The 23,275-nt window shown below is 39.1% G+C and overlaps 1 protein-coding gene across 1 annotated transcript in view; it reads right to left on the bottom strand.

Annotated features, from left to right (window-relative positions):
* Aldh1a2 (aldehyde dehydrogenase 1 family member A2) overlaps positions 1-23,275 on the bottom strand; it is a 73,880-nt gene that overhangs the window by 21,680 nt on the left and 28,925 nt on the right. Inside the window, exons 2-7 of the mRNA XM_050126847.1 lie at positions 16,008-16,112; positions 15,716-15,856; positions 13,641-13,770; positions 7,360-7,421; positions 5,376-5,504; positions 5,143-5,256 (exon numbers count right to left, since the gene is read on the bottom strand). Coding sequence (XP_049982804.1) covers positions 5,143-5,256; positions 5,376-5,504; positions 7,360-7,421; positions 13,641-13,770; positions 15,716-15,856; positions 16,008-16,112 — 681 coding nt within the window. The remainder of the gene's footprint in view (positions 1-5,142; positions 5,257-5,375; positions 5,505-7,359; positions 7,422-13,640; positions 13,771-15,715; positions 15,857-16,007; positions 16,113-23,275) is intronic.

Below are 23,275 nucleotides of genomic sequence, written 5' to 3'. Positions count from 1 at the left end.
ATACCATCAAGAAAAACACCGGCCTTTACCTCATAACAAACACAATAATTAACTCAAAAGTGCACATACTTCAATGTAAAGCAAAGCCAAAAATCCCCAAAGGAGAAACAGGAGACAACCTTTGAGCTCTAAGTCAGGCAAACGTTTCTCAGACATAATGCCAAAAGCCTGATCTGTAAAAGAAAATATTACTGGACTGGATCTCATCAAGCTCAGGAGCAACTGTTCTCCTCCAAACGACTGGTAAAACAATTATAGAGAGACCACAGCCTGTGGGAAAGATCTGAAAAATATAAACAACTGGTACCTAGAATATACAAAGAACTCAGAGAATTCAAAAGTAAGAAAACAATGGTCCCCTTCCCAAGGGGCAAAGATTAAAAGAAACCTCACCGAAGGCAATGCATGGTGACAAATATATATAAGAAACAGCTTAACAGATGAGAATTCTAAGTGAAACAACACTGATATTAGTACCATCCAGCTATCGGAATGGCTTAAATGAAAAAGACTAACCATATCAAGCGCTGGTGAAGATGTGCGGGAGCTGGAAGTGCTTCTACTGCAGGTAGAAATAGAAAAGGTATGAAATTCTTAACTGGCCATGACATAGCCACTCAGTCCCTAGGTACTTTATACTTTATACACGCACACACACACACACACACACACACACTCATGCACACACACACACACACACACACATACATACATGCACACATGGGTTGGGGAGGAAGCAGGGAGTATTTGTTCATGAATTGCTCACAGAATGTTTCTACTAGACCCAATTGGGAAACAACTCAAATGTTCATCAAGAGTTGACAGAATAATCTAGTTGTGATCTATACACAAAATGAAATATTGTTCAGCAGTAAGAAATAGTAGAACTATACAACAGCACAAGTGAATCAAACTAATTTTCTAAGAGAAAACACCTGTTGATACTGTGTGTGTCCATTCACATAAACCTGTAGAAAATGAAAGTAACTTAGTCGAAATGCATAAAGTACCCAGCAATACAGGGAGTGGGGTGGAGGGGAAGATAGGAGAAGGCGTCTACGTGAGCTGACTGCGTGGCACTCTCTGAAGTCAGGCTCTCGCTCTCATTGGCAGATGACTACACATGCCTGCTGTACCATGCTGCACACTTTAAATAGATGAGAGCTGCTGCACCTTGAGTATGCCTCAATAAATCTATTAGTAACAATAGTCAAGTAAAATGTCATGGGATAGGTTAACTGGGCCATACCCTTTGTGGACTACTAACGTGAAGATTACATTGAACTTCTGTGACTGATTAAGGTATGGTTTAATAGCTTTTACAGTAAAACAGATGCACTGGGATAAATTAATTAAAGTGTTCAGAGTCTGAAAGGAATAATGAAGAGAAGTAAAAAAGTAAAAAACGGAAACAAAACAAAAATATATCAGTGCCCAATAACCTGAGATTTCTGGAACACAAGGAGGCAACATTTAAGGTCTTTACTCCAAACAAGAGTCAGGCGTCACAGAACTGAAGCTCACTAGAGCTTGCTGAGCAGCATGGGTCAGCCGGGAAGAGCTGTTAGAATGGCTACAGTGAAACTGTGGGTCTAGAAGACAATGTGGGTGGTCTTCTAGTGTATACAAGTCTTGTTTCAGCACAAATTAACACACTCAGCATTGTGAAGTTCTAAGTGGTTGTGGAGTGGGACCCAACTAATCCAAACCAAGTAAACCACTGATTCTTGACTATGGGTGAAGAGCTTATTAAAACGCGGATTCCCAGACTCACTGCCAATGCCAGCTTAAGCTAGAAGCTCTGGGGAGAAGTCCCGGAACCTGAATTTGAATGAGTCCCCACTAGCACCACAGTGAGGTGTTCCTGAACAACTGCTGAAAGCAATATCTACATTACATATTCTTCCTAAGTCCTCCCTGCCACAGAATTTCATTTTGGCAAACCCTGGTTCAAAGAGTAGCCCCTACTCTAGACCACAGCAAGGAATCCTAACTGAATTTTTCAATGGGTACCAAACTCTTTTCCTGGGCTCCATTCTAGGTTGTCCACTAATTAACCTAAAAGGTTTAAAAAGAGCTTATCATGCAAGCTAGCACTTGGTCAATTTTCTAAAACATGAAACATACACTGCTTACGAGAAGCCAAAAATATCTGTAAACTATTTATGAAAGCCACAAAACAAATACAAGGAGGGTGAAGCTGCCAGGGGAGAGTGGGAATCAGCCTGCAACAGACATTCTGTGCAGATGGAATTTTCATACTCAACTAGTGTTTACTGAAACCTTTCAACGTGCCAAGCAATAAGGATAGACCTTTCACATGTGTTGTCCCAACCACAAATAAGCCTGTGTAGAATTACTACAGGCCTGCCAAACATGAACATGAAGACAGGAAGGGGGCCAAGAGCACACAGTGAGAAAGATAGGTCCTCACCCTTGTCTGGGAGAATCCACTGGTCCTTGTTTTATATCAGTGGTTCTCAACCGGCGAGTAACAAGCCCTTTTGGGGTCTAAAGATTCTTTCACAGGGGTCGCATATCAGATATCCTGCATATTAGATTATTGCATTGCAATTATAACAGTAGCAAAATTGCAATTACTAAGTAGCAATTAAATAGTTTTATGGTTGGGGATCACCACAATATGAGGACCTGTACTAAACGGCTGATGCATTAGGAAGGGTTGAGAACCACTGTTTTATACCATACAACACTAGCACAAGAAAGTCTATATCCACTTGGTCACTCATCTTAGCCCCTGGAAATCACTAATCTGCTTTGCCTCTGTACATTTGCCTCTCCTAGACACTTGTCAGTTAAGTATGATCATAAAATAATGACATAGCTTGACATTACTGAATTCTTTAAGTTTCATGTCTACACAATTGACCCATGCTATGTATGTTTCTTTCCATTTTAATTATTGAATAATATACCATCTGAGGATATATTACATTTTGTCAACTCATCATCTGATAGACATTTGGGTTGTCTCTACTTCAAAGAATAATGTCATAAACAGTTGTGCATAAGTCTCTGTGTCGGGCAGACTTTTGTCAAGTGCTCTTATATGTCTACTGCGATGATCACATGGCTTTTGTCTTTCATCCTACTAATCCGGAGTGTTAAATTGATTGTTTTTCTATAGTAATCTAACCATTCACTCCTGGAAAAATTTGCATTTGGCTGTGGCATATAATCCTTTGTAGATCCTGCTTCATTTTGTTTGGAAGTGTTTTATTCAGAATTTTTGCCACCATAGTCATATGGGATAAAGATGTAGGTTTCTTGTGATTCTGTTAAAAGGGCTGCCTGTATTTTTCCCTCAGTTTTTAATTCAGAATTCTTTCCAATGGCTTGTTTTGTAGATACTGCTTTCTCGTCTGGTCCTAATTGGATGCAGGTGCTCTTTAGCATCTAGTCTTTAGCAAATACTTTAAAAGCAACAGACTCAGTGCATCCAGGAAGAATACTTTCCTTTTACGTCCACATTTTGCTTTGTATGCATGTTTCATACATTGCAAAGTTATGATAGCAAGTACAAGTCAAATAAAAGTTTAGAAACAATATAAACTCTTGACAAATATAAAATTCAGTCACCTTTAACTGTAAATTATCATTCAAGTCTATTAATCTAATATAAAATCAGGGGAGGGTCCATTTTAACTAAATACCATTAACTTTGCATCACCTGACTTTAAGACGCTTCTAGACCTGCTGTCAGGTATGCTGGCCATCGGCCACATGTGGCTATGGAACACTTGCAATGTGCATAATGACACTGAGCTGTGTTATAAGTGTAAATCATATACCAGAGCTCAAAGACTTCACAGGGAGAAGAATGTAAAATAGGGAGTCACTAATTGTATAGTGATGGGCTAAAATAACGTTTTATAAATATGGTATTAAAATGCTACTAAACCCATTTTTTTTTCATTTCCCACTCTAACTGACAGACACAGCTCTCGTTCTTCCTACTAGGTTGCAACATTGCAGCCCTGACGATCTCTCACATTGAGTGTGGCTGTCAGCCACGAGGTTCCGACAAGGATACCTGGAGCTCTGGAACAGTGCAGGCTCACAGAACAGGAATGAGAACAACATTTCTAGTGCCATTATCCTAACCAGATGCAGGCACTCTGTAGCACCTAGTTTCTAACAACGTTTGAGAACTCTTTTAGCATCTGAACCTGAATCAAAGACATGATGGAATAGCAGGTTTGTCACAATCAGGGATCCATAACCACAACTCATATTTGCCTTACTATTTTTGATATGACTTACTAGATTAAAAAAGTCTTTACATTTTCACTATCTAGAAAAAATAAGATATTTTGATGCACAAAAATGACACAGAATTCAAGTTTCAGCATCTATGAAAAAAGTTTTACTTGTATACAGCCTCACTCATTAGTTTATTTATATCAGGCATGCTCGGCACCAGTCTGGCATAGTGGAGTATGCAATGGAGAACATATATGGCTTGCAAAGTCTCCAGCACTCAGAACCTGGCCTTTCACAGAAAGCTGGGCTGACCTCTGCTCTGTGGCATCCCTATGGCATAGAAGGCAGTCAGTTGCCACTTGTATCTACAGACCCTGGTGAAAGGGAAAGAAGGGAAGGTTGTCCCTGTATTCTCCACCAGGCTAGTTCAGATCTCCAGCTGCTTTCCTTGTTCTGCTTCATATTCCTGACTAAAAGTAATGTCCGGAGCCTCTGATGTAGTTTTACGCAGAGTCACCAAAGTCAATGTGCACCTCTGCTTTCACACTCACTGGTGTTCTATAATTGAGACTGATGTTGCCCCTTCAGGGGCTTGGATGCTCACTGTTGGGTGTTGAGCCTATGGCACTATTTTCAGCATTTATTTAGGTATTTATTGTGTATATGAATGTACACACACATGTGCACCAGAGGACAACCTCAGGTGTCTGTCATTCCTCAGAAGCAATAGCTTTTTTGTTTTTTGAGGCAGAGTCCCTTCCATTTCCTTAAACTTTCCAAGTAGCCCAGGATTCCTGACAAGCAACCCCAGAGACCCGCCATCTCTGCCTCCCCCGTGCTGAGATCACAAATGTGCACCACTACACCTGCATTTACTCATCCACGGGACTGTCCCTCAGTGGTTTCCCGGGTACTTACCTCAGTAGAGCCTGTAAACGCAATCTTGTCTATGCCAATATGAGACGCTATTGCTGCCCCTGCTGTTGGTCCATACCCTGGCAGAATATTGACGACGCCAGGTGGAAAGCCAGCCTAAGAAACACAAATGGGAGGGCAGTGTGTGTGAGCATCCCCTTTCATGTCAGCTAGGCTCTGCTTCACAGGTTCCACAAGAAGGAGGTGAGGAAACCCCTGAGGTCAGTTTTTCCTACCTCCTTGATGAGGGCTCCCATGTACAATGCGCTGAGTGGTGTCTGCTCTGCCGGCTTGATAACCACTGTGTTCCCGCAGCACAGCGCAGGAGCAATTTTCCAGGTGAACATCAGCAGGGGGAAGTTCCACTGGAAGGGAAAAGCAAGGTTAAAGGGGGGAAGTTCCTCCATTCCTTTCATTTCCAAGCTGTGATTTCTTCACAGATTTTGAAAATCATCCTGAACGTAAATCCTCTCCACTGCCAAGTGTAGACCTTGGTTCTGATGACATCTAGGCTCTGGCCTTGAAAATCTCTTTCTCTGTGTTCAACATGGTACACCCCAACCATCCACCTAAAGAAACCTCATATTGAAAGGGAGTAGGGAGTCATTTCCAATGTTTGTTTAGCTTTACATTTTATTTTGTTTATATATTTCTAAAGTTGGGCTTTGTTCCTGGATTTCAATATGTAAATTTTCCCCTAAATTTAGGATTTTTACGCCAATATTTTCACAGTGGCATGTAGAAGAACTAGAAACTAAAATTTTAGCTATCAATTATTTTTGAGACAATGTGAATTTCAATGTGGCATTTTTGTATGTATTGTCATAAATGTACAATTATAAATTGTAGAAAATGTAATTATACAAAAATTTTATCACCCTCCTTCCTACTGCAAAATACACCTACAGAAACCAAACTAAAGTATTTTTATGAATATATGAATGTGGGGATTAACATGATATAAACTGATTTTAAATATTAAGCTTGTGTGGTCATAAGCTCAGGCATGGACTCCTAACTATCAAGTATCATATATAATTTCATTAAGGAAGAAAACAGCACTCCTGATCCTCTGGTTTCAGCCCCTGACCACACTGTGTTTGGGCCTGAAGCACCTCAGCTGCCATGCTTGAAGGATTCTCACTGGCTCTAGCAAGCTGCAAAAATATACAAGTGTCTTGCCTTCACCAAACACCCAATTTCTTTCCTCCTTAGTTGTTTATAAACTTAGGAGTCCTTGGTGATGTTTTAATTCCATCTACAGTGTGTAAATCTTGGAGGCAGTAATTGAGGGAGGAGCTGACAGGCGTTCTTGTCTTGTGAGGGAAGCTGCCGCTCTGAGGATGCTTACAGAGAAGGTGGCAGACACGGGGGGGGGGGTCCCTCCTTTCTTCATTCTCTAATGAAAGTCACAAATAAACCAGAGTTTATTGATCATTTAACAAATATTAATAAGTCCCTAAGAATCTTTGGTCCCAAATTCAAACGTTATCTTTGAGTCTTTCCTCTGTTTTGCAAGAGAAAACTTCTTGTCTTATCTATACTGAGAATTTAATGTCAGCACCCCTGTCCTCCTCCCTATTGAAATCCCAGTTGGAACTATGAGCCAGTACTGTTAGAAGCTTGGGTGACGCCTTGTATTGTGCCAAGGGCGTGTATGGGAGAGAGCGAAGGACAGTGTTTAGTGTTCCAAGCAAAACACTAGTCACTGCATCTATTTTTCTTTACAAGACAGAAAACAGCAGGGAATGGTTTCAATTTTGATTGTGTGTTAACTGTACTGCTGTGTCTTCTGGAGCATCTTCTCTCTAGATTCTTGTGAAAACAGACAGTGGGAAGAAAGGGATTAAGAGACCATATAAAACAATATGCTGGCAAGAGAAACACAAACAAGCAAATACAAGCCCGCATTAATTTCCCATAAGCAGCTAGACATTCATAGCCAAGGGTGGGTTATTCATACACTGTACTTTGCTTTGCTTATTTTTATCAGGAGAATTCGTGACTTGAGAACTCAACTCATGGTAATAGGCCTGAACCACTATTCACCTGTTCAAATAAGCATTTACAGAGAGGCTGTTAGAGATATGTCAACAACATGAGCTCGAGTTCTTCTTCCCAGTAATGGAAAACACACATCACCAAGGACCATGTTTTATGTGTCTTTAAGAGAACTGGGTCAAATGAAAATAAATACAAAGTGTGAGAAGATGCACTCACTGGGATGATCTGTCCACACACTCCAATGGGCTCATGTCTCGTGAAAGTAAAATAGTCTCCATCTGGAAAACAAGAAGCATGATCACTCCACAAAACGGTTTCTGTCAGGGGAAAAATTCAGAGGGAGGACTTAGGTCCTCCCTAAACTTAGGTCCTCCAGTGAAAACCAGAAATGAAGTTGAAGCACATACTACTCACCACACACCAAAGCTGGTATTTGGTATGTGTTTGTGTGGGGGTGGCTACACATAAACCTACCACATGGACAGAATGCCAGATGAGAGGACATTTATGACAAAATGATACAAACTTATGATAGGCAAAGCAGTCATGAAAGAGAAACCTTAAAACTGGAACACATTAAAAACTCAATTTTATGTTAAATACTAACACATACAAAATAGTTAAGCAGATTTAAATGCTAAAGTACCTCAAGCTTTTAAACAGCTCACTAGGTATTTTTCAAAATTAAAAGCCACTAAGTAAAATGCTATTGAGAACATTTTTTATTCCGGGCACCTGGAAAGTGTGAGGAAGGAAAGGAAGATCTATTCCCTCCCACGCAATGCAGTTGTCACAGTCACAAGCTGGGTCCTGGGGACCCACGCATGTCCACAGTTCCACCTCAGTGAGGCAGGACAAGAGGGTGCCCTTGTACGTTATGGGCTTGGAGGAATAGCTGGAGACACTGGCCAGCCTTGATTATCTTGTAGGAATAGTAGGCAGTTCGAATAATGATCTAGGAAGCCCAAACCAAATTCTTTAGAAAAATGCTGTTGCTTTTTTCTGGGTACGTTTAAAATGCTCATTGAACCACACCTTTGTTTCCGCTTCTGATGCTGGCCTCTGGTCACTCCACGAGTGGTTTGTCTGTCAAAAGCAGTGCCCTCAGTCCCCAGGGAAAGTGAAGCTACAGCTAATCCTCAGGGAAGCCTCCCTATGGGAGCTGGGGATGAAGGTGGGAACAGGAGGGTGTGGGTGAGACTCATTAAGTTGTTGATCTTTGTCTCTCAACACTTCTTAACCACTGACGTTTATCACCCAGGCTTGTTTTAGCTAAGTTCAAAATTATGTTTTTTTAAATAAAGTCTCTTTCTGCTCCTCCCCTTCCCCCACCTTCCCACCCCGACCCTTCCCTGATCTCTAGTCCTTCTTCTACAAATTAGCTGCTCTCTAAGGCCTTCATTTCTCCAAGGAACTTTCACTTACAGGGAAGTTTATGTGGAACCTCTCACACAAGGGTAATCAAGCTATTGTCTCCCCCTCTCCTTTCTCATGTAAAGCAAACTGCAACTCAGCCCTGGGCTCAATAACAGGACTGCTGTGAACTCTCCTGAGGGCCATCAGGTGGCTTTCTGCATACTCCTTATTACTTGCTGTAGACAATGCAAAGGATAACACTTAATGTATCTTAGTATATCTTTGGGAGTTCTTGATTAAAGTATATGTCTTTAATGCTTTATTAAATGCATCTTTTATAAAAGTTATAAAAAGTTTTAACAACATTAGTTTCTACTCTTTAATTAGTTTTCTGAATATTTGAATTTTAGCCAATCTGAAAGCTGGAGAATGGCAAATTGTTCTAATTTTGAATTCTGTTTGATATGTTTAATGATATTTAAGGATGAAAATACTAACCATTTTCAATTTTTTCTTCAAATTTAAAACCTTAGCTCTTTTTCTTTTGGGGCCTTCATTATTTTAGGTGTTTTGAGGAACACTGTGACTATCAAGGTAACTGCTACAGTATTGTGCAGTAATCTTCACCTTGTCTCCTGGGCTTCTTTAACAGATACTATCTTCAATGAAGGAAAGAAACGCAGGCAGGCTTTGTGTAGGTGGGACAGGGAGCTGGTATGCAGAAACTATCCATAGGATGGCAATATTTACTCCAAGTGGTACTTTAAAGTTCAACTTGACTGCAGGGCAGTGTTGGCGCACACCTTTAATCCTAGCACTCAGAAGGCAGAGGCAGGAGGATCTCTATGAGTTCAAGGCCAGACTGGTGTACAGAGTTAGCTTCAGGACAACTAGGGTAATTACACAGAGAATCCTTGTCTCAAACACACACGTGCACACACACACACACACACGTGCATGTGCGCACACACACATATAGAAGAAGATGAGGAGGAAGAGGAGGAGGAGGAAGAAAAAGAAAAATCAGCTAAACTATTCCAACTCTATATGAGACAAGTCGTGAATCTTCTCAAAAGATACCATCAGCCGTGCCAGAACAAGTCACTACTGCACTCTCTAGAAAGGGTTTCCATGAGGAGCAACAATACTGATGATTACTATATAAAATTCAATTGGCAAGGAAAGCTCCCATACTAAACGATAATTTAGCTAAGGTGATGCACTCAAGTGGCTAAATACAAAACACTGATTTGGAGGGCAGTGCCTATCATTGAGATGAGGAGAGATTACTGCAGGAAGTAAAGGGAAGATGAACTGAAGAACTCGATGTTTATTTTAGCACAGGTAAGGAAACGGGTGGTTCAGAGCAAATTCATCAGTCATCCACGTGAGTACAACACAGGGATCATAGGTTTCCGATCTCCAGCCTCCACAAGCAAGGTTGTAAAGGTATCAGGCTATGTTGAAAGCTACCGAAAAATGAAAGTAAGGAAAGGAAAATGTAAACAATAGCTTTAGAAGCTGATCTTATGGGGAGTAACTTGACCTGATAATTGTGTCTTAAGAGAAACTGAGTTACAGAGGATAAAATGTACCTAATAATCTGTTCATAGATTTGATACACACGGAGCTGAAGGTTGGCACAGAGAGGGTACTGACTCTTCCAGTCCTCACAAATGACTTCACTAAGTCCTAAATAAAGACACACGGGGTATCTTGGATCTTGAACTTTTCTCAAGAAAACATTGAATGGGGCCCTGTGCCCTGTGAATGCAATGGGTGCTCCTATATGTCCAAAGAACACCCCCAATTAGGCAGCTGTGATTTCTGGAAAACATGAGAGATATACCTTCTACTAGGCCCCCTGGGGAGAACTGAGAGCACTTAGAGGCCCTTCATAGCTATCAGGACCCTCCTCCAAGTCCCCCAAGTATTTATATTAGGGTCACCAGGAGCCAGTCCTTTGGGAGCCAAATCTTTCCCAGTATCACTAGACCTATCAATTGTTTGATTCGCCAGGTTGGCTCGTTCCTTAACAATGAACACAGAGTTACTTGCTGGCCTCATTTCGAGGAAAATTATCAAGTACCAAGTTTCAAGGATTAGTAATATTTTTCTTCCCACATTCTTTAAATCTTAGAAATAAAATAAAACAAGTCTACTCACTTACTACTGTATGGAACTAGTTTTGCAGGCTACCCATGCTGTCTAGATGTTGTATGGTGCCTCTCACACTTCAATGTTCAAACAAAGCACCTTGTGATTTTGCTGAATAGATTCTGAATCCTCGGGTCATGAAGAATGTAAGAACCTTCCAGTTAGATATTGTGCTATGACACTGGTTGAACAGTGCATTAGTGTCTGCTGAGTATGCACACATAGTAGGTACATTAGGAAAAGACTTTGTCCCAGAGGCAAGTACAGGATAAGTCTCTCTGATATTTGTGAAAATTAAGCCACTTCCCTATGTTCTTTGTTGGGAATTTGATAAAATTTTATAGGGGAGAAGGGAGAGACAGACAGAGAGATGAAAACAGAGAGATAGTAATATTTAGTTAATTAAAAGTTTAAATATTTGGGTAATTCCTTCAAGGCAAACATTACTTTTAAAAGCAGGACTATAAATGCTTTAAAATTTTTAATGTAGCTTTTATTCTCATATTCTGGCACATCCTACACATAAAATAAATGATGTAATTATAGCCAAAAAAAATCTTCATGCGTCAGAAGTGAGATTTGTGGTATGAATCTGAAGTACCCGATAACAACCAATGGCATTTCAATAGCTGTAGTGAGTCTTCTATAGCCAGTATCAATCAAATGAGTTCTTTAGCAACACAAGAATCTATAGCATAATTCAGTGAACGGGCACCATCTTCCTATCTCTAACGTTCACACAGAATTAATCTGGGCTTGAGGGTACAGCTCAGGGCTAGGGCCTTTGACTGCCTTAGAATTACTCTGGAGAAGATAACAACCTTTTAACTAATCCAAGTAGTTAACATTTAGACCAAAAACATAGAACTAGTCCCTTCTGCATCCTAGTAGATTCCAGTGTATGTAAGCACCATGCAGACCTGTCTGAGCATTTTGCCACAGTGACAGGTTCTGTGGGTGTTCATTCACACAATGAAACTTGACATTAGCATGAAGTGGCACTAACACTGTTCCTTCCAGGAGTCTACCGGTAGATTGTTCCCGAGTCTTCCATTAATAGATTTCAGCTCTATCACTATTTCATTACACAGTCTTGAAAATAAGTTAGTTTTCTCTTCTGCAATTGATTCCTGTGTCTATAAAGTGAGATCAGCCTTATGGGTCCCTGGGTTCTCTGCAGTGTCTTCAAGAGGTTCCTTATGAAGAGCTGACTTCACAGCTTCCTGCCACCATCCATTCAGCTCCTATAACTACCCTGGTTCTCATCAAGTGAGTTCAGCAAACAGCCCTCACTCTCGTTATGATTAAACAGAATTTCACCCATGCATTCACTATTATTGACAGTACCAGAATGAGCTGACTGAAGACAAAAGCTTTGCGTCTGATCATTATCTGCATTTTTAGCTCAGTCTTCAGTTTAACAGGTAAAACTGGAGTAAAGTTGAAACAGATAAATAGCTACATAGGACCCAGGTAGTTTTTAACCTTCACTATATGTTGGCATATCATAAAGCCATTTTGTAACAAAATTCAGCTTAAAGTATGGATCCTATTTTCCTACTTACTATAAAATCAATAAAATAACAGTCATTCAAAGGAAAGTAGGGCACCACAACTCCTCTTTCACTCTTAGCAAACTATAAATAAGTTTGATTCCGATCACAGGGAAGAAAGAGCAGGAAAGGAACAGAGAACTCTTGATTTGAGTCACAAAGATCAAAAGGAGGAAATTATACTTCTCAGGGCTGCTACAGCAGAAGAGATAAAAATGAACAAAAGAAAAGTATCCAATAAATCGAAGTAATGATTATTATTAATCATCATAAGTAGGAGTTGCCACAGGAGGGTTAAAGCACAGGATTTATGGTCAGAGAGAATGGCTCTACTGAGTGCTGGGCCAGGGAATAATGGATAGTGTTATAAAGAAAACAGCACCAGAGCCCTTTCGAATCAAACAATAGCAGCTAATTGTGGGTCTTGAGTGAGATGAAATAGAGGGCGGTGAGCAAAATTCTGAAGTAAGAGGAAATGGCATCTTGTTGAAGGTTCAAAAAAAGATCATCTCTTCTCTACTTCCGAAGTCCTTCTAGAAGGCAAACAAGGTAGATACTTGATCTCTACACCTGATTGCTCGTTTATATTCAAAGTACACACACATTTTTGTTAGTAGACCTGAAATTTACTGGTTAAGTGACCTTGCTGAGACACTAAATTCTTAGCATCTCATTAGGCATACACTATTTCATTAGAGTTTGTTTTACAGAATCACAGTTCTACCCTAAATGTAAAAAAAGACTTAACATGCTCCTGTGCTATGCAAACAGCCATTATTTCTTGTGTTATAATGCGAAGAAAAACTGAGGATGTTTTGCAGAGAAAAACAGGTAACACATAAAGACCACATGATTTTCCTAAATTCTGGACTTCACTATAGAAATAAAACAATGAAATCAAATTGATATTGAATTATGGTATTACAAAGGACAAATGGGAATGGGATAAACTAATCTGAGAATAAATATCTAAGTAATTATGACCTCTCCTACCTAGTCTACCCTCAGGAGCCCCCTAGCTTAGTCTTATTAGGCTGACGACTATGAGGTGAGTCCTCATGTCCCCTTCATTTGGTCTCTTTCCTATAAAATTTATTCCACCCAGTTGCTAAAATAGACCCCCTTCTACCGAATCCCCCTCTGCTCCACACACTTCAATCCTGAGGATCTAACCTAGCTCTTAGCAGCTAATCCCTGTATGCTATTCCCTAGCTGACTGATAAATTGATTTAAGTGGCTCTCCACGCTTATATCTATACACATAAACAGGGACATTGTCAGGGTTAGTGACATAATCTGTTTGGCCCTATGCTCAGTTTAAGCTGCCACAAGTGTCTCATATCTACATTGCATCTGGCTGCTCTTTGTGTTTGGAGAAGTATTTCCGGCAGAGCTCCATTTTCCTCTTTGATATACTCATGTTTCGCATACCTACAGGAATGGTCATTCCATGAATTTTATCAGCCCAGCCTGCATAATACCGCAGGGTTTTGATGACTCCCTGCAGATCGATGTAAAAAGCTTGCAGGAATGGCTTGCCACCATTTAGAGATTCCATGGTCTGTAGGAAAAGAAACAGAGAAGAGTTAAGTCCTCAGCACTTTGCAGTAATACACTGTGGTGAGTCTAATTCTACAGAAGAAGAAACAAAGAATAGAGGGAACAGGGCTAGACATGACTGGTGATGCATACTTGTTCAACTCTGCTTTCCCAAACAGGAACGTGTCCCGTCCTAACAGACTTGCTTGAGCTACTAGTAAAAGACCACAATGGACATACACGTGCTGTTCTTGTGCCTGTGTTTTCCTTGTCCACTGTCCAGATATATAAACACAACGCTTCTTTAATTGATGATAAAGAAATGCTCTGCTTGTCAAACCACCTTCAGTTATATTAATGGTCAGAGTGGAAGCGGGATCTTTCTGAGAGTGCACTAGTAATTCGAATCCACAAAGAGAAGCAGGGATGTCGGTTTTGTATGCATTCAATGTGGATATAAAATGTTCTACACAGCTGCCAAGACCCCTGCTGAGAAGTGAAATATTCATGGTGCATAGCGAGCTTATTTATTACCACCAAATAAACAAGGTCTCCTCTGGGGAAGCCCAGACTTTAACAATTTAAAGACTGGTTTTTGTAAACATTTATGTTAACAACCATTATCTATTAAGAGTAAAGTATCTGGTCCATTTATAAAAATAGCAATAATAAACAGCTTTACATTATAAACATTATTTTAATGACATGTTCCTAAATTGATCAAGTCTGTTACAAAAACAATGATCACTGGAACAATGAAGTAGACTACTTTCACTTGAGACATACTAGGCTGTTAGAAGTTTAACAAATGAAATAAACAAAATGGATATTTATAATCTAATGTTTCTCTGTAACAGAACATTATATAACATGTACTGGTATAAAACTGTTTGATTACTGACAAAGCTAAACCTGAAATATTTTCCATTTAATGAAGTAATAACACTATTACTGACAGCGCAGCCCCCTCCTTACTCCACAAAACAAAGCTCATTTTTAGCTGCTACTTATCACTCTACACTGGCTCACTTTATAAGAGAAAAGTCAATAATGTTCACAAATTAGACAATCCATTCTCTAATGTAGTTAGCTCACAAAGAGCCAAGGTCTACAAAACACAGAGAAAAGAAGTGGAGCCCATAACCAATTGAGGACCATCCAAGGATGGATCCCTGACATACACTGCCTATATGCCTAAGTGGTTCTTAATTTCAGAAAGTCTTCATTCTCAAGAAACTAGCTATTTAGAAACTATTTCTTTTTACTTGAAGTGTGTGGCGTGTGGGAGGGGGTATGAGCACATGAAAAAAGATGCCTGTGGAGGCTAGAGGTCTGCTTCCCTGGAGTTGGAATTTCAGGGAGTTATGAGCTTACCTATCTGGGTTCTGGAGCCAAACTCAGGTCCTCTGGAAGAGCAGTACTTACTATTAATTGCTAAGCGAACATTTCAGCCCTCAAAGTAACTTTTATTTAAAAAAAAAAATAACAGCAAAAACAACCAAAAGCACCAGACCAGAAGACAATCCTGTGTGTGCTGGGAGTGTGTGATAGTTCTAGCAAGACGAAGTGGCACTCTCTCTCCTAATTCTAGGACGTGGTAGAACAAATGGAGTAGAATGCTCCACATCCTTCTTTTCCTATTTGATTTAAAAAAAAAAAAGCCGCTTGGCATTTGTCTTTTGCAAACAGCCTGGAGGTTCTGTTCTTGATGTTTTTGTTTTGCTTGTCAAGTGGATGTGTTTTGCTTTGGTTGTGGGAGGTGTGAGGAAATGAGAAGGAAGATCCATAGCAGTGATGCAATGCTATGGCTTTTTCCCTTCAAACTGCCACGAAGAGCTCCCCAAAGATCTCTCACATTTCATATACATACTACACACTTCATTAACTCCCCTACCCGACAACACTTCACATTCCAGTTGAGTGGTCATTTTAGAGTAGAAACATAGCTGCTTTTTTAGTTTACTTACTGCGAGAACTGCCCTGTCCCGTTCCACCAAGTCTGCAAGCTTGTCCAACAGACGTCCTCTCTCAGAAGCATCCATCCTTCTCCACACTGAACCAAGAGAGAAGGCCAGGCGGGCTGCCTGCACTGCCTTGTCTATATCCACCTGTGAATTAAAGAAGAGGCTCAATTAAGAAAAACACTCAATACAGAAAAAAATACCTGCTGTCATCAAAGAAGTGATGCTTGCACCTAAGTGTAGCATCTAGAACACATGTCGTGGTTATTCCACAGGGAATCTTCGAAGCAACACTTACCTTGTCTGCTTCTTGAACTTCACACACTTGTTCTCCTGTGGCTGGATTGCAGACAGGGAACACTCTCCCACTCTCTGAGTTCTGCCATTCATTGTTAATAAAGATCTACAGAACGACACAACAAAATGGGATATGAGATACGGGAGATCAGAAGCCCGTCAATGGTTCAGCAGTATGGAGGCATCATAGCAATACCAGTTCTCTACACTTATTGGTACAGACATATAGAATCTGGTGTTGAAAGACATTCAAAACAGTGCCAAGTCCAGCCCCACTCCTAATGCGGGAGTATCTTCTCATAGCAGTTGCTTCATCCAAAGATAAAGTAAGAATCCTAACTTCAGTGAACATCTGACCAATTAAAGTGTCCATCCACCAATAAACAAAGAAAGAAAGAGCATCTTGTATATGATCCCACACCAAGGTTAACAGTATTGGTAGTTCAATTTCTGGTCATTATCTATGGGGTAAAACCCTGGGTTAAAGAGATAATCACTAGAACTTTCAAATCAGTTTCTCTGTTGCAAGACTTAGGGAATATTTAAGGAACCTGAATATGTCTGGAATAACCATTTCCCTAATTATAGTCAGCTCTTGAATTAAGAATTAATTGTGTTACCTAGTATAACTACCGAGTTAAACAAGTCATAAGCCACACATGTTAGCAAAACCAAAGAGTTTCTAGAACTTTCAAGCTCTCTAAGATTTTTATTAGAGGCATGGTTTTCTTACATTTGAAAGGATTTTAAAGAGCCTGTCAAGGTGTCCCATTCCTTAGTTTTTCAAATAACAACTCTGTTACCGGATTCAAGTTTAGTGTTTAAATTTTCTTGTGGAGTGTATTTCTAAGATTGCATGACTTTATTTCTTGGAAGTTTTCTAAAGATCAAATAGAAAATTACTTCAAAATATTTTACATTTGTTTATTTTCGTGCCAATGCATTTGGGGATATATGGGTGCCCACTGTGGTATGTGTGTGGAGATCAGAGGACAACCTATGGGAGTCTGTTGTCTCTTTCCACTATGTAGGTTCTAGGGATCAAACTCAGTCAGGCTTGGCAGATAATGCCTTTACCCACTAGCAAAAAAAAAATTACTTATATTTCAATAGAATAAAACTAACTTTCTTCCTATTGGCACTTCTAGATCCATTCATCACTTTAAAAATATTTAACAAATTTATAAGAGGAATTTAAAGTCATCTCCCTTTCCCTGGATCTTGAAACACTGTACTAGTTCATTACTTTAGGATTGATTTCAATACCACTCACCAAAGAGTTCCAGTTAAGGCTTTAAAAACAAAAATAAAGAAGCAGTGACATCATGGGATTATATGGAAATGAGTAAGTCACCATGAGCGTGCTACCCTTCAGTTTTCTAGTTACACTGCCTACAGTCAGATATTTCAAGAAGCTAGAAAACACTTCAGAGGCATCACCTTAGTCATAGTTTTTTGAAATTTTATTGAACACAGTTAAGAATTCAGAATTAAATTTCTTTATCAAGGGATAGAGGGAAATGAACAGAGAAAGATACTTCACATTTGTAAGACAGAAGGTGGAGGCACAGACACGGGCACACTTTGTATTTCAGTGATGATTTAAGGGGCTATCTAGTGAAAACTTTGACTAGGAGTCTCTAATATAGAGAATCTGGGCAAAGATTTAACACTAGTTTTTCAAATTCTTTTGATCTGAAATAATTTTAAAAGAAAAATATTGAACAGTTACAAGTCCTTGATTAGTGCCTTCTTTTACTATATAATTTCAAAACAAATATTCTGAATGAAGAAATAAATGGCACAACACCTTCCTTTTTCTAAAGCATCCTTTAAATGTGGATTTGTGGAAAATAAAATAAGTCTAACTTAAAATATGGACCCATGTTGCCAAAAATGCTTAATTTAAGGTTTCCATGTTATTTCAACTTAAAGTCTTGTTAAAAGTAGGAAATTCTGCTTTATGGTGTGATGGATTTCAGGGTGGATGTAAGAAAAGCTGTGGACTTTCCCACTTCAGAGGGCTTTCAAAATAGAAAAGATATCTGACTCCCTGTCTATCACTTAATTTCTTTGTAAATGTACAAGCATTCGCTTTTTGGTTTTTTGAGACAGGTTTTCTCTGCGTAGTTCTGGCTGTCCTGGAACTCACTCTGTAGACTAGGCTGGCCTCGAACTCAGAGATCTGCCTGTTTCTGCCTCCCAAATGCTGGCATTAAAGGTGTGTGCCACTACTGCCTGGCTAAGCATTCACTTTTAACATAATTCTGTGATGCAAGTGAAGGCAGAAGAAACAGATGACCCATAAAATAAGGAACATGCCCTTTTCAGATTCCTAATCGGATGGGACAAATTAACTCATGAACGCTAACTTTCTTTTCATGGTTGTGAGAAGCTGTCTCATTGATGTTTTATGGGTTGTTGTTGGTATTAGTAGACATACTGGATGTGGCAGGCTCTTACTAAAGTTACTAGAATGGAATGTCTGTTAGGAGGTGACATGAATCACTGTCTAACACTTTTTACAGATAAGATTAGAAAGACCTCTACACCAAGATAAAAATCTCAAACATACTGAAAAGGGAAAACTTTATTTGGGCAACAGATTTTTATTATATTCTGTTGTACTTTATACAAAAGGATATGTATAACAAAAACACAAGTTAAGATCTATCCTACTGGAACACACTATGAACCCACCACTCAAGCACTAGACGGTTAGCAATATCACCAAAACTACCTAAGTGCTTCTTTCTGGTCCTGCCTCCAGCTGGGCCTCCACTGTTACTAGGAATAGCCACTGGCTGGCTTTTTCATTCATCTATTCTAATGCTTCTTCCTTCTGCCTCTTGTCCTGGCATACTAATTATTAGAGGCAGCTCTCTACTTGTGACTCTCATCCTGATCTTGAGTAATAGTTGTTCGGTTATCTTCATAGTCAACATTTATCTGTTCATCCTGTGATAATTGAGATGTCTGTTTCAACCTCCCATGATGATAAGTTGTATCAAAAAAAAACTTGGCAAAATCTTTTGTCTCAAGACAAAACACCCCACAACAAAATAGGGGCAGAGAAAGTGTCCTCAACTTAATAAAGAACATTTATATAAAATATAGAACCATCAGTATATTTAATGGTGAAAAACTAGATAGTTTCATTTTTTAAATTTAATTTAATTAATTTAAGAAAAACTATCTTTTTTCATTTTACATACAAATCCCAGTTCCCAACCCCTCCCCTCCTCCCATTCCCTCCATCTATCCCCCACCCCACCCCACCCTCTCCTCAGAAAGGGTAAAGCACATTGCTTTGGGGCAAGGTCCAAGGCCCTCCCTACTATATCTAGGCTAAGAAAGATATCCATCCAAAGAGAATAGGTTCCCAAAAACTCAGTATAAGCAGTAGGGACAAATCCTGGTGCCACTGCCAGTAGCCCTGCAGTCTGCCCCAGCCATACAACTGTCACTCACATTCAGAGGGACTAGTTTGAACCTATAATGTTTCCTTCCCTGTTTGGCTGTAGTTGGTGAGCTCCCATTAACTCCCGTAAACTGTTTCAGTGGGTGTACCCACCATGGTCCTGTCATCTTTGCTCATATTCTCACTCCTCCCACTCTTCAGCTGGACTTTGGGAGCTCAGCCCAGGGCTCTGCTGCAGGTCTCTGCCTCTGTTTCTATCAGTTACTGGATGAAGGTTCTATGGTGACATTTAAGATATTCATCAATCTCCCTACAGGGTAAGGCCAGTTCAGGCACCCTCTCCTCTATTGTTTAGGATCTTGGCTAGGCTGGCAGAAATGCAAACTTGTACAACCACTCTGGAAATCAGTATGGCGGTTTCTCAGAAAATTGGGAATCAACCTACCTCAGGACCTAGCAATACCACTCTTGGACATACACCCAAAAGATGCTCAATCATACTACAAGGACATTTGTTCAACTATGTTCATAGCATTATTTGTAATACCCAGAACCTGGAAACAACCTAGCTGCCACTCAAAAAGAATGGATAAAGAAAATGTGGTACATTTACACACTGGAGTACTCCTCATTGGAAAAAGAAAACCACAATGACATCTTGAAACTTGCATGCAAATGCATGGAACTAGAAAAAAACATCCTGAGTGAGGTAACCCAGACCCGGAAAGATGAACATGGTATGTACTCACTCAGAAGTGGATACTAGCTGCAAAGCAAAGGATAATGAGCCTATAGTTCTTGATCCTAGAGAAGCTAAGTAACAAGGTGACCCCTAAGAAAAACATTCATAGATCCACCTGGAAAGGGGAGATAGATAAAATTGCCTGACAAAATTGGGAGCATGGGGGTGGGGGAAGATGGGAAAGTAGAAGGAGAAGAGGAGTGAGAAGAGAACTTGAGGGAATGGGATAGTCAAGACAGAGGAAGGAAGAGATGAGAGCAAGGAAAGAGATATTTTGATTGAGGCAGCCATTATTGGAATAGCAAGAAACCTGGCATTAGAGACACTTTCATTTTTAGCACTGAAAAAAAAAAGATGAGATGTTCCCTACTGTTATTCATTTGTAATGAATTTGTCAGTGTAGCCCTTGGCTCCATTACCTTTATCTATAAATATTAAGTTATTTGATTTGCTTTTCTCTTTTGTCACACTGTCTCATTACTAGATCTTTTTAATAAGTTGTCTTGAAATTGGATAATGCTAGCCTTCCAACTTGTCCTCTTTGAATAGTTAACTATCCTGGGTCTGCCACTTTTCCACATCCACCTGTAGATCTGTTCACTGACAGCTACAAAGTGCTTTACTAGAACTTTTGTTACCTTATTGAATCTACAAATCAAGTTTGAAGTGTCATTCTAATGTACCAAGTCTTCCTATCCATGCACTGTTCCTCCATTTGTTTAGATCTCATTTGATTTGCTAATTGAAAAGCTAAACTGTGGCTTATAAAGAATATATTCTCACAAAGATACTGAAGACAGTCTCTTTCACCCCTGCTCCCTCATTGATACTGTGTGTTCTTAATGTTAATTTCCATTGGCTTGTTTCTAGTATGAAGGTGTTCCTGCAACTTTATAGTAATTTCTTGCTTGTCTTAGGAAGCTTCATGTTTGGACTGAAAAGAACTCTAGAGATGCTACAATAATTATTTCATTTCTTCCTTCCCAGTCCATTCTATTCGATTACATTTGCTAATATTTTGTTGAATGTTTTGCAGCCATGCTCCTAAGGGTCCGCTTTGTGGTTCTCTTTTCTCATAAAGTCTTTATATAGTTTTGGTATTTGGATAATGATAGCCCCATAAAATAAATTAATGTTCCCCTCATTATACTTTATGGAATAGAATGTGAAGAATTTATATGTTTGATACAAGTCACCAGTGGTAACATCTGGATTTGATGCTTTTAAGTTTATTAATTACCAGTTAAATTTCTTGAATACATTTAGGCTTATTTAAATTTATTTTTCCTTGTTTAAGTTTTGACTGAGGGTGAATTTAAAAGAATTTGTTCATTTCACTTAAATTATCAAATTTGTGGTTCCATGGTTGTTCATAATACATTTAAATTATCTTTTCACTGTCTATGGGCATAGTAGCTTCTTTTTTCATTCCTAATACAGTAATTTGGAATTTATCATTTTGGTTGTTTGGTACTCTTATTTGTTTTATTTATTTATTTTTTAAGAAACAGCCTCTGATTTTATCATTCAAAAAAATTTAGTTCATTTCTGCTATAATTTTTAAAAATTTTCTTCTGTTTATTCTAGACTTACATAGTTCTTCATTCTGTTTTCCTAAAACAGAAGCTTAGATTTTTTTAGTATATGCATTCAATATCATTTTGATGTTTTATTTTTATTTAGTTCAAAATGTTTTCACTTTCTCTTGAGATTGTTTTCATTGGCAGTGGTGTAGTTTACAAATACATTGTTTAACCTCCAAGTATTGCAAGAGGGTGGACTGTCTAGCTATCTTTCTGTCCTAGTTCAATACCCCTGTGGTCTGAAAGTATATTTGTCTTATTTCTACTGTTTGGAATTTGTTAAATGGTGTCTATAGTCCTGGATGTGGTCCATCTTGCCGGCTGTCCTCTGAGCATCCTGCTGTGCTGAGTGGAGTTTATTTTACTGTTCCTAGAACTAGCACCAGCATTTGCCACTAGAGAAAAACCTAGATTTTGTATTTTCTTTTAGCTCTCTATTCATTCTCAGAGCATTGTTCTTTTCTATTATTAAAAGTTACAGCTGTAAGGATATCTGCTCTTAGTATTTCTCTTTCATGCTATAATATGTCATATTATAATAAAGCAGAGGTTGGAAAAATGTCTTTAGAAATGATAGTTTATTCGTGTAGAAATTCCTAAGAAATTCACAAAAAATAAGACTAGAAATTTAACAAAGTCTTAGGACATAAGACCAATATATAAATCAAAAATCACTGGAAATTGAAATTTAAATATATACACTTATAATGTGCATATATGCATATATACATATTTGTCCATGATCTAGTTGCATTATGACAAAAAAATCTTAAAAGACATCATTTCCTTCACTGATGAAATAAAAATCTTGTGTAACTTAACTACTTCCAGCAGCAACTACTAACCTCTTAAAATACAGAAATTTAAAAATACTTGCTTAAAGAAACATCTGAAAAGGGAAGAGCTATGTATCATGCTTACAATGCAATACCTCATAAGAACAAGGGACCCGCACAGCTCCCTCTAACATCCTTACCTGTGAAATAAATTGGCAATCATAAATGAAACAATTTGGAATCATTAAGCAGAGATTTTGTTTTATAGAAAGAGAAAAGCCTGTGTTTATTAAAGGGCTATTCTAAATCTGGAATTGTCTGTAAGTACTACTGAAAACTCACAGAAGACGTGTCCTCTGCTGTTCTGGGACTTATAATAATATTTCACAGACTAGATTACTTTCAGGAAAGTTAAATGATGTAAGACAGTCTGTGATTTAGTGCCAAGATGGACAGCAGAGATAAGAATTCCAAATGTTCTCTACAGAGAGGGGAGGACTGGTGGGATAGTGTGGCTGAAATGTTAGAAGGATACTCCAGGAAAGAAGAACTGAGGAGGGAGGATGACCTGGGGTAGGGCACGGGAGGTGGAAGGCAGAAACTCTATCCCTAATAAAATGATTCTGCTGGCATGGCAGCCCCTCTTGGTTTACTGCGGTCCCTTTCTGAGGACCATCTGACATCCTGGCTCAAGTGTGACAGAGAAGAAAGAAAGCTAAGTTTAGCTTCACTCCCCATTGTCAAGGC

Source organism: Alexandromys fortis, unplaced genomic scaffold (genome assembly GCF_014885135.2).
Source record: "Alexandromys fortis isolate MF-2015 unplaced genomic scaffold, M_Fortis_MF-2015_v1.1 scaffold_22, whole genome shotgun sequence".
NCBI lineage: Eukaryota > Metazoa > Chordata > Mammalia > Rodentia > Cricetidae > Alexandromys > Alexandromys fortis.
This window is presented reverse-complemented; position numbering and strand designations above follow the sequence as displayed.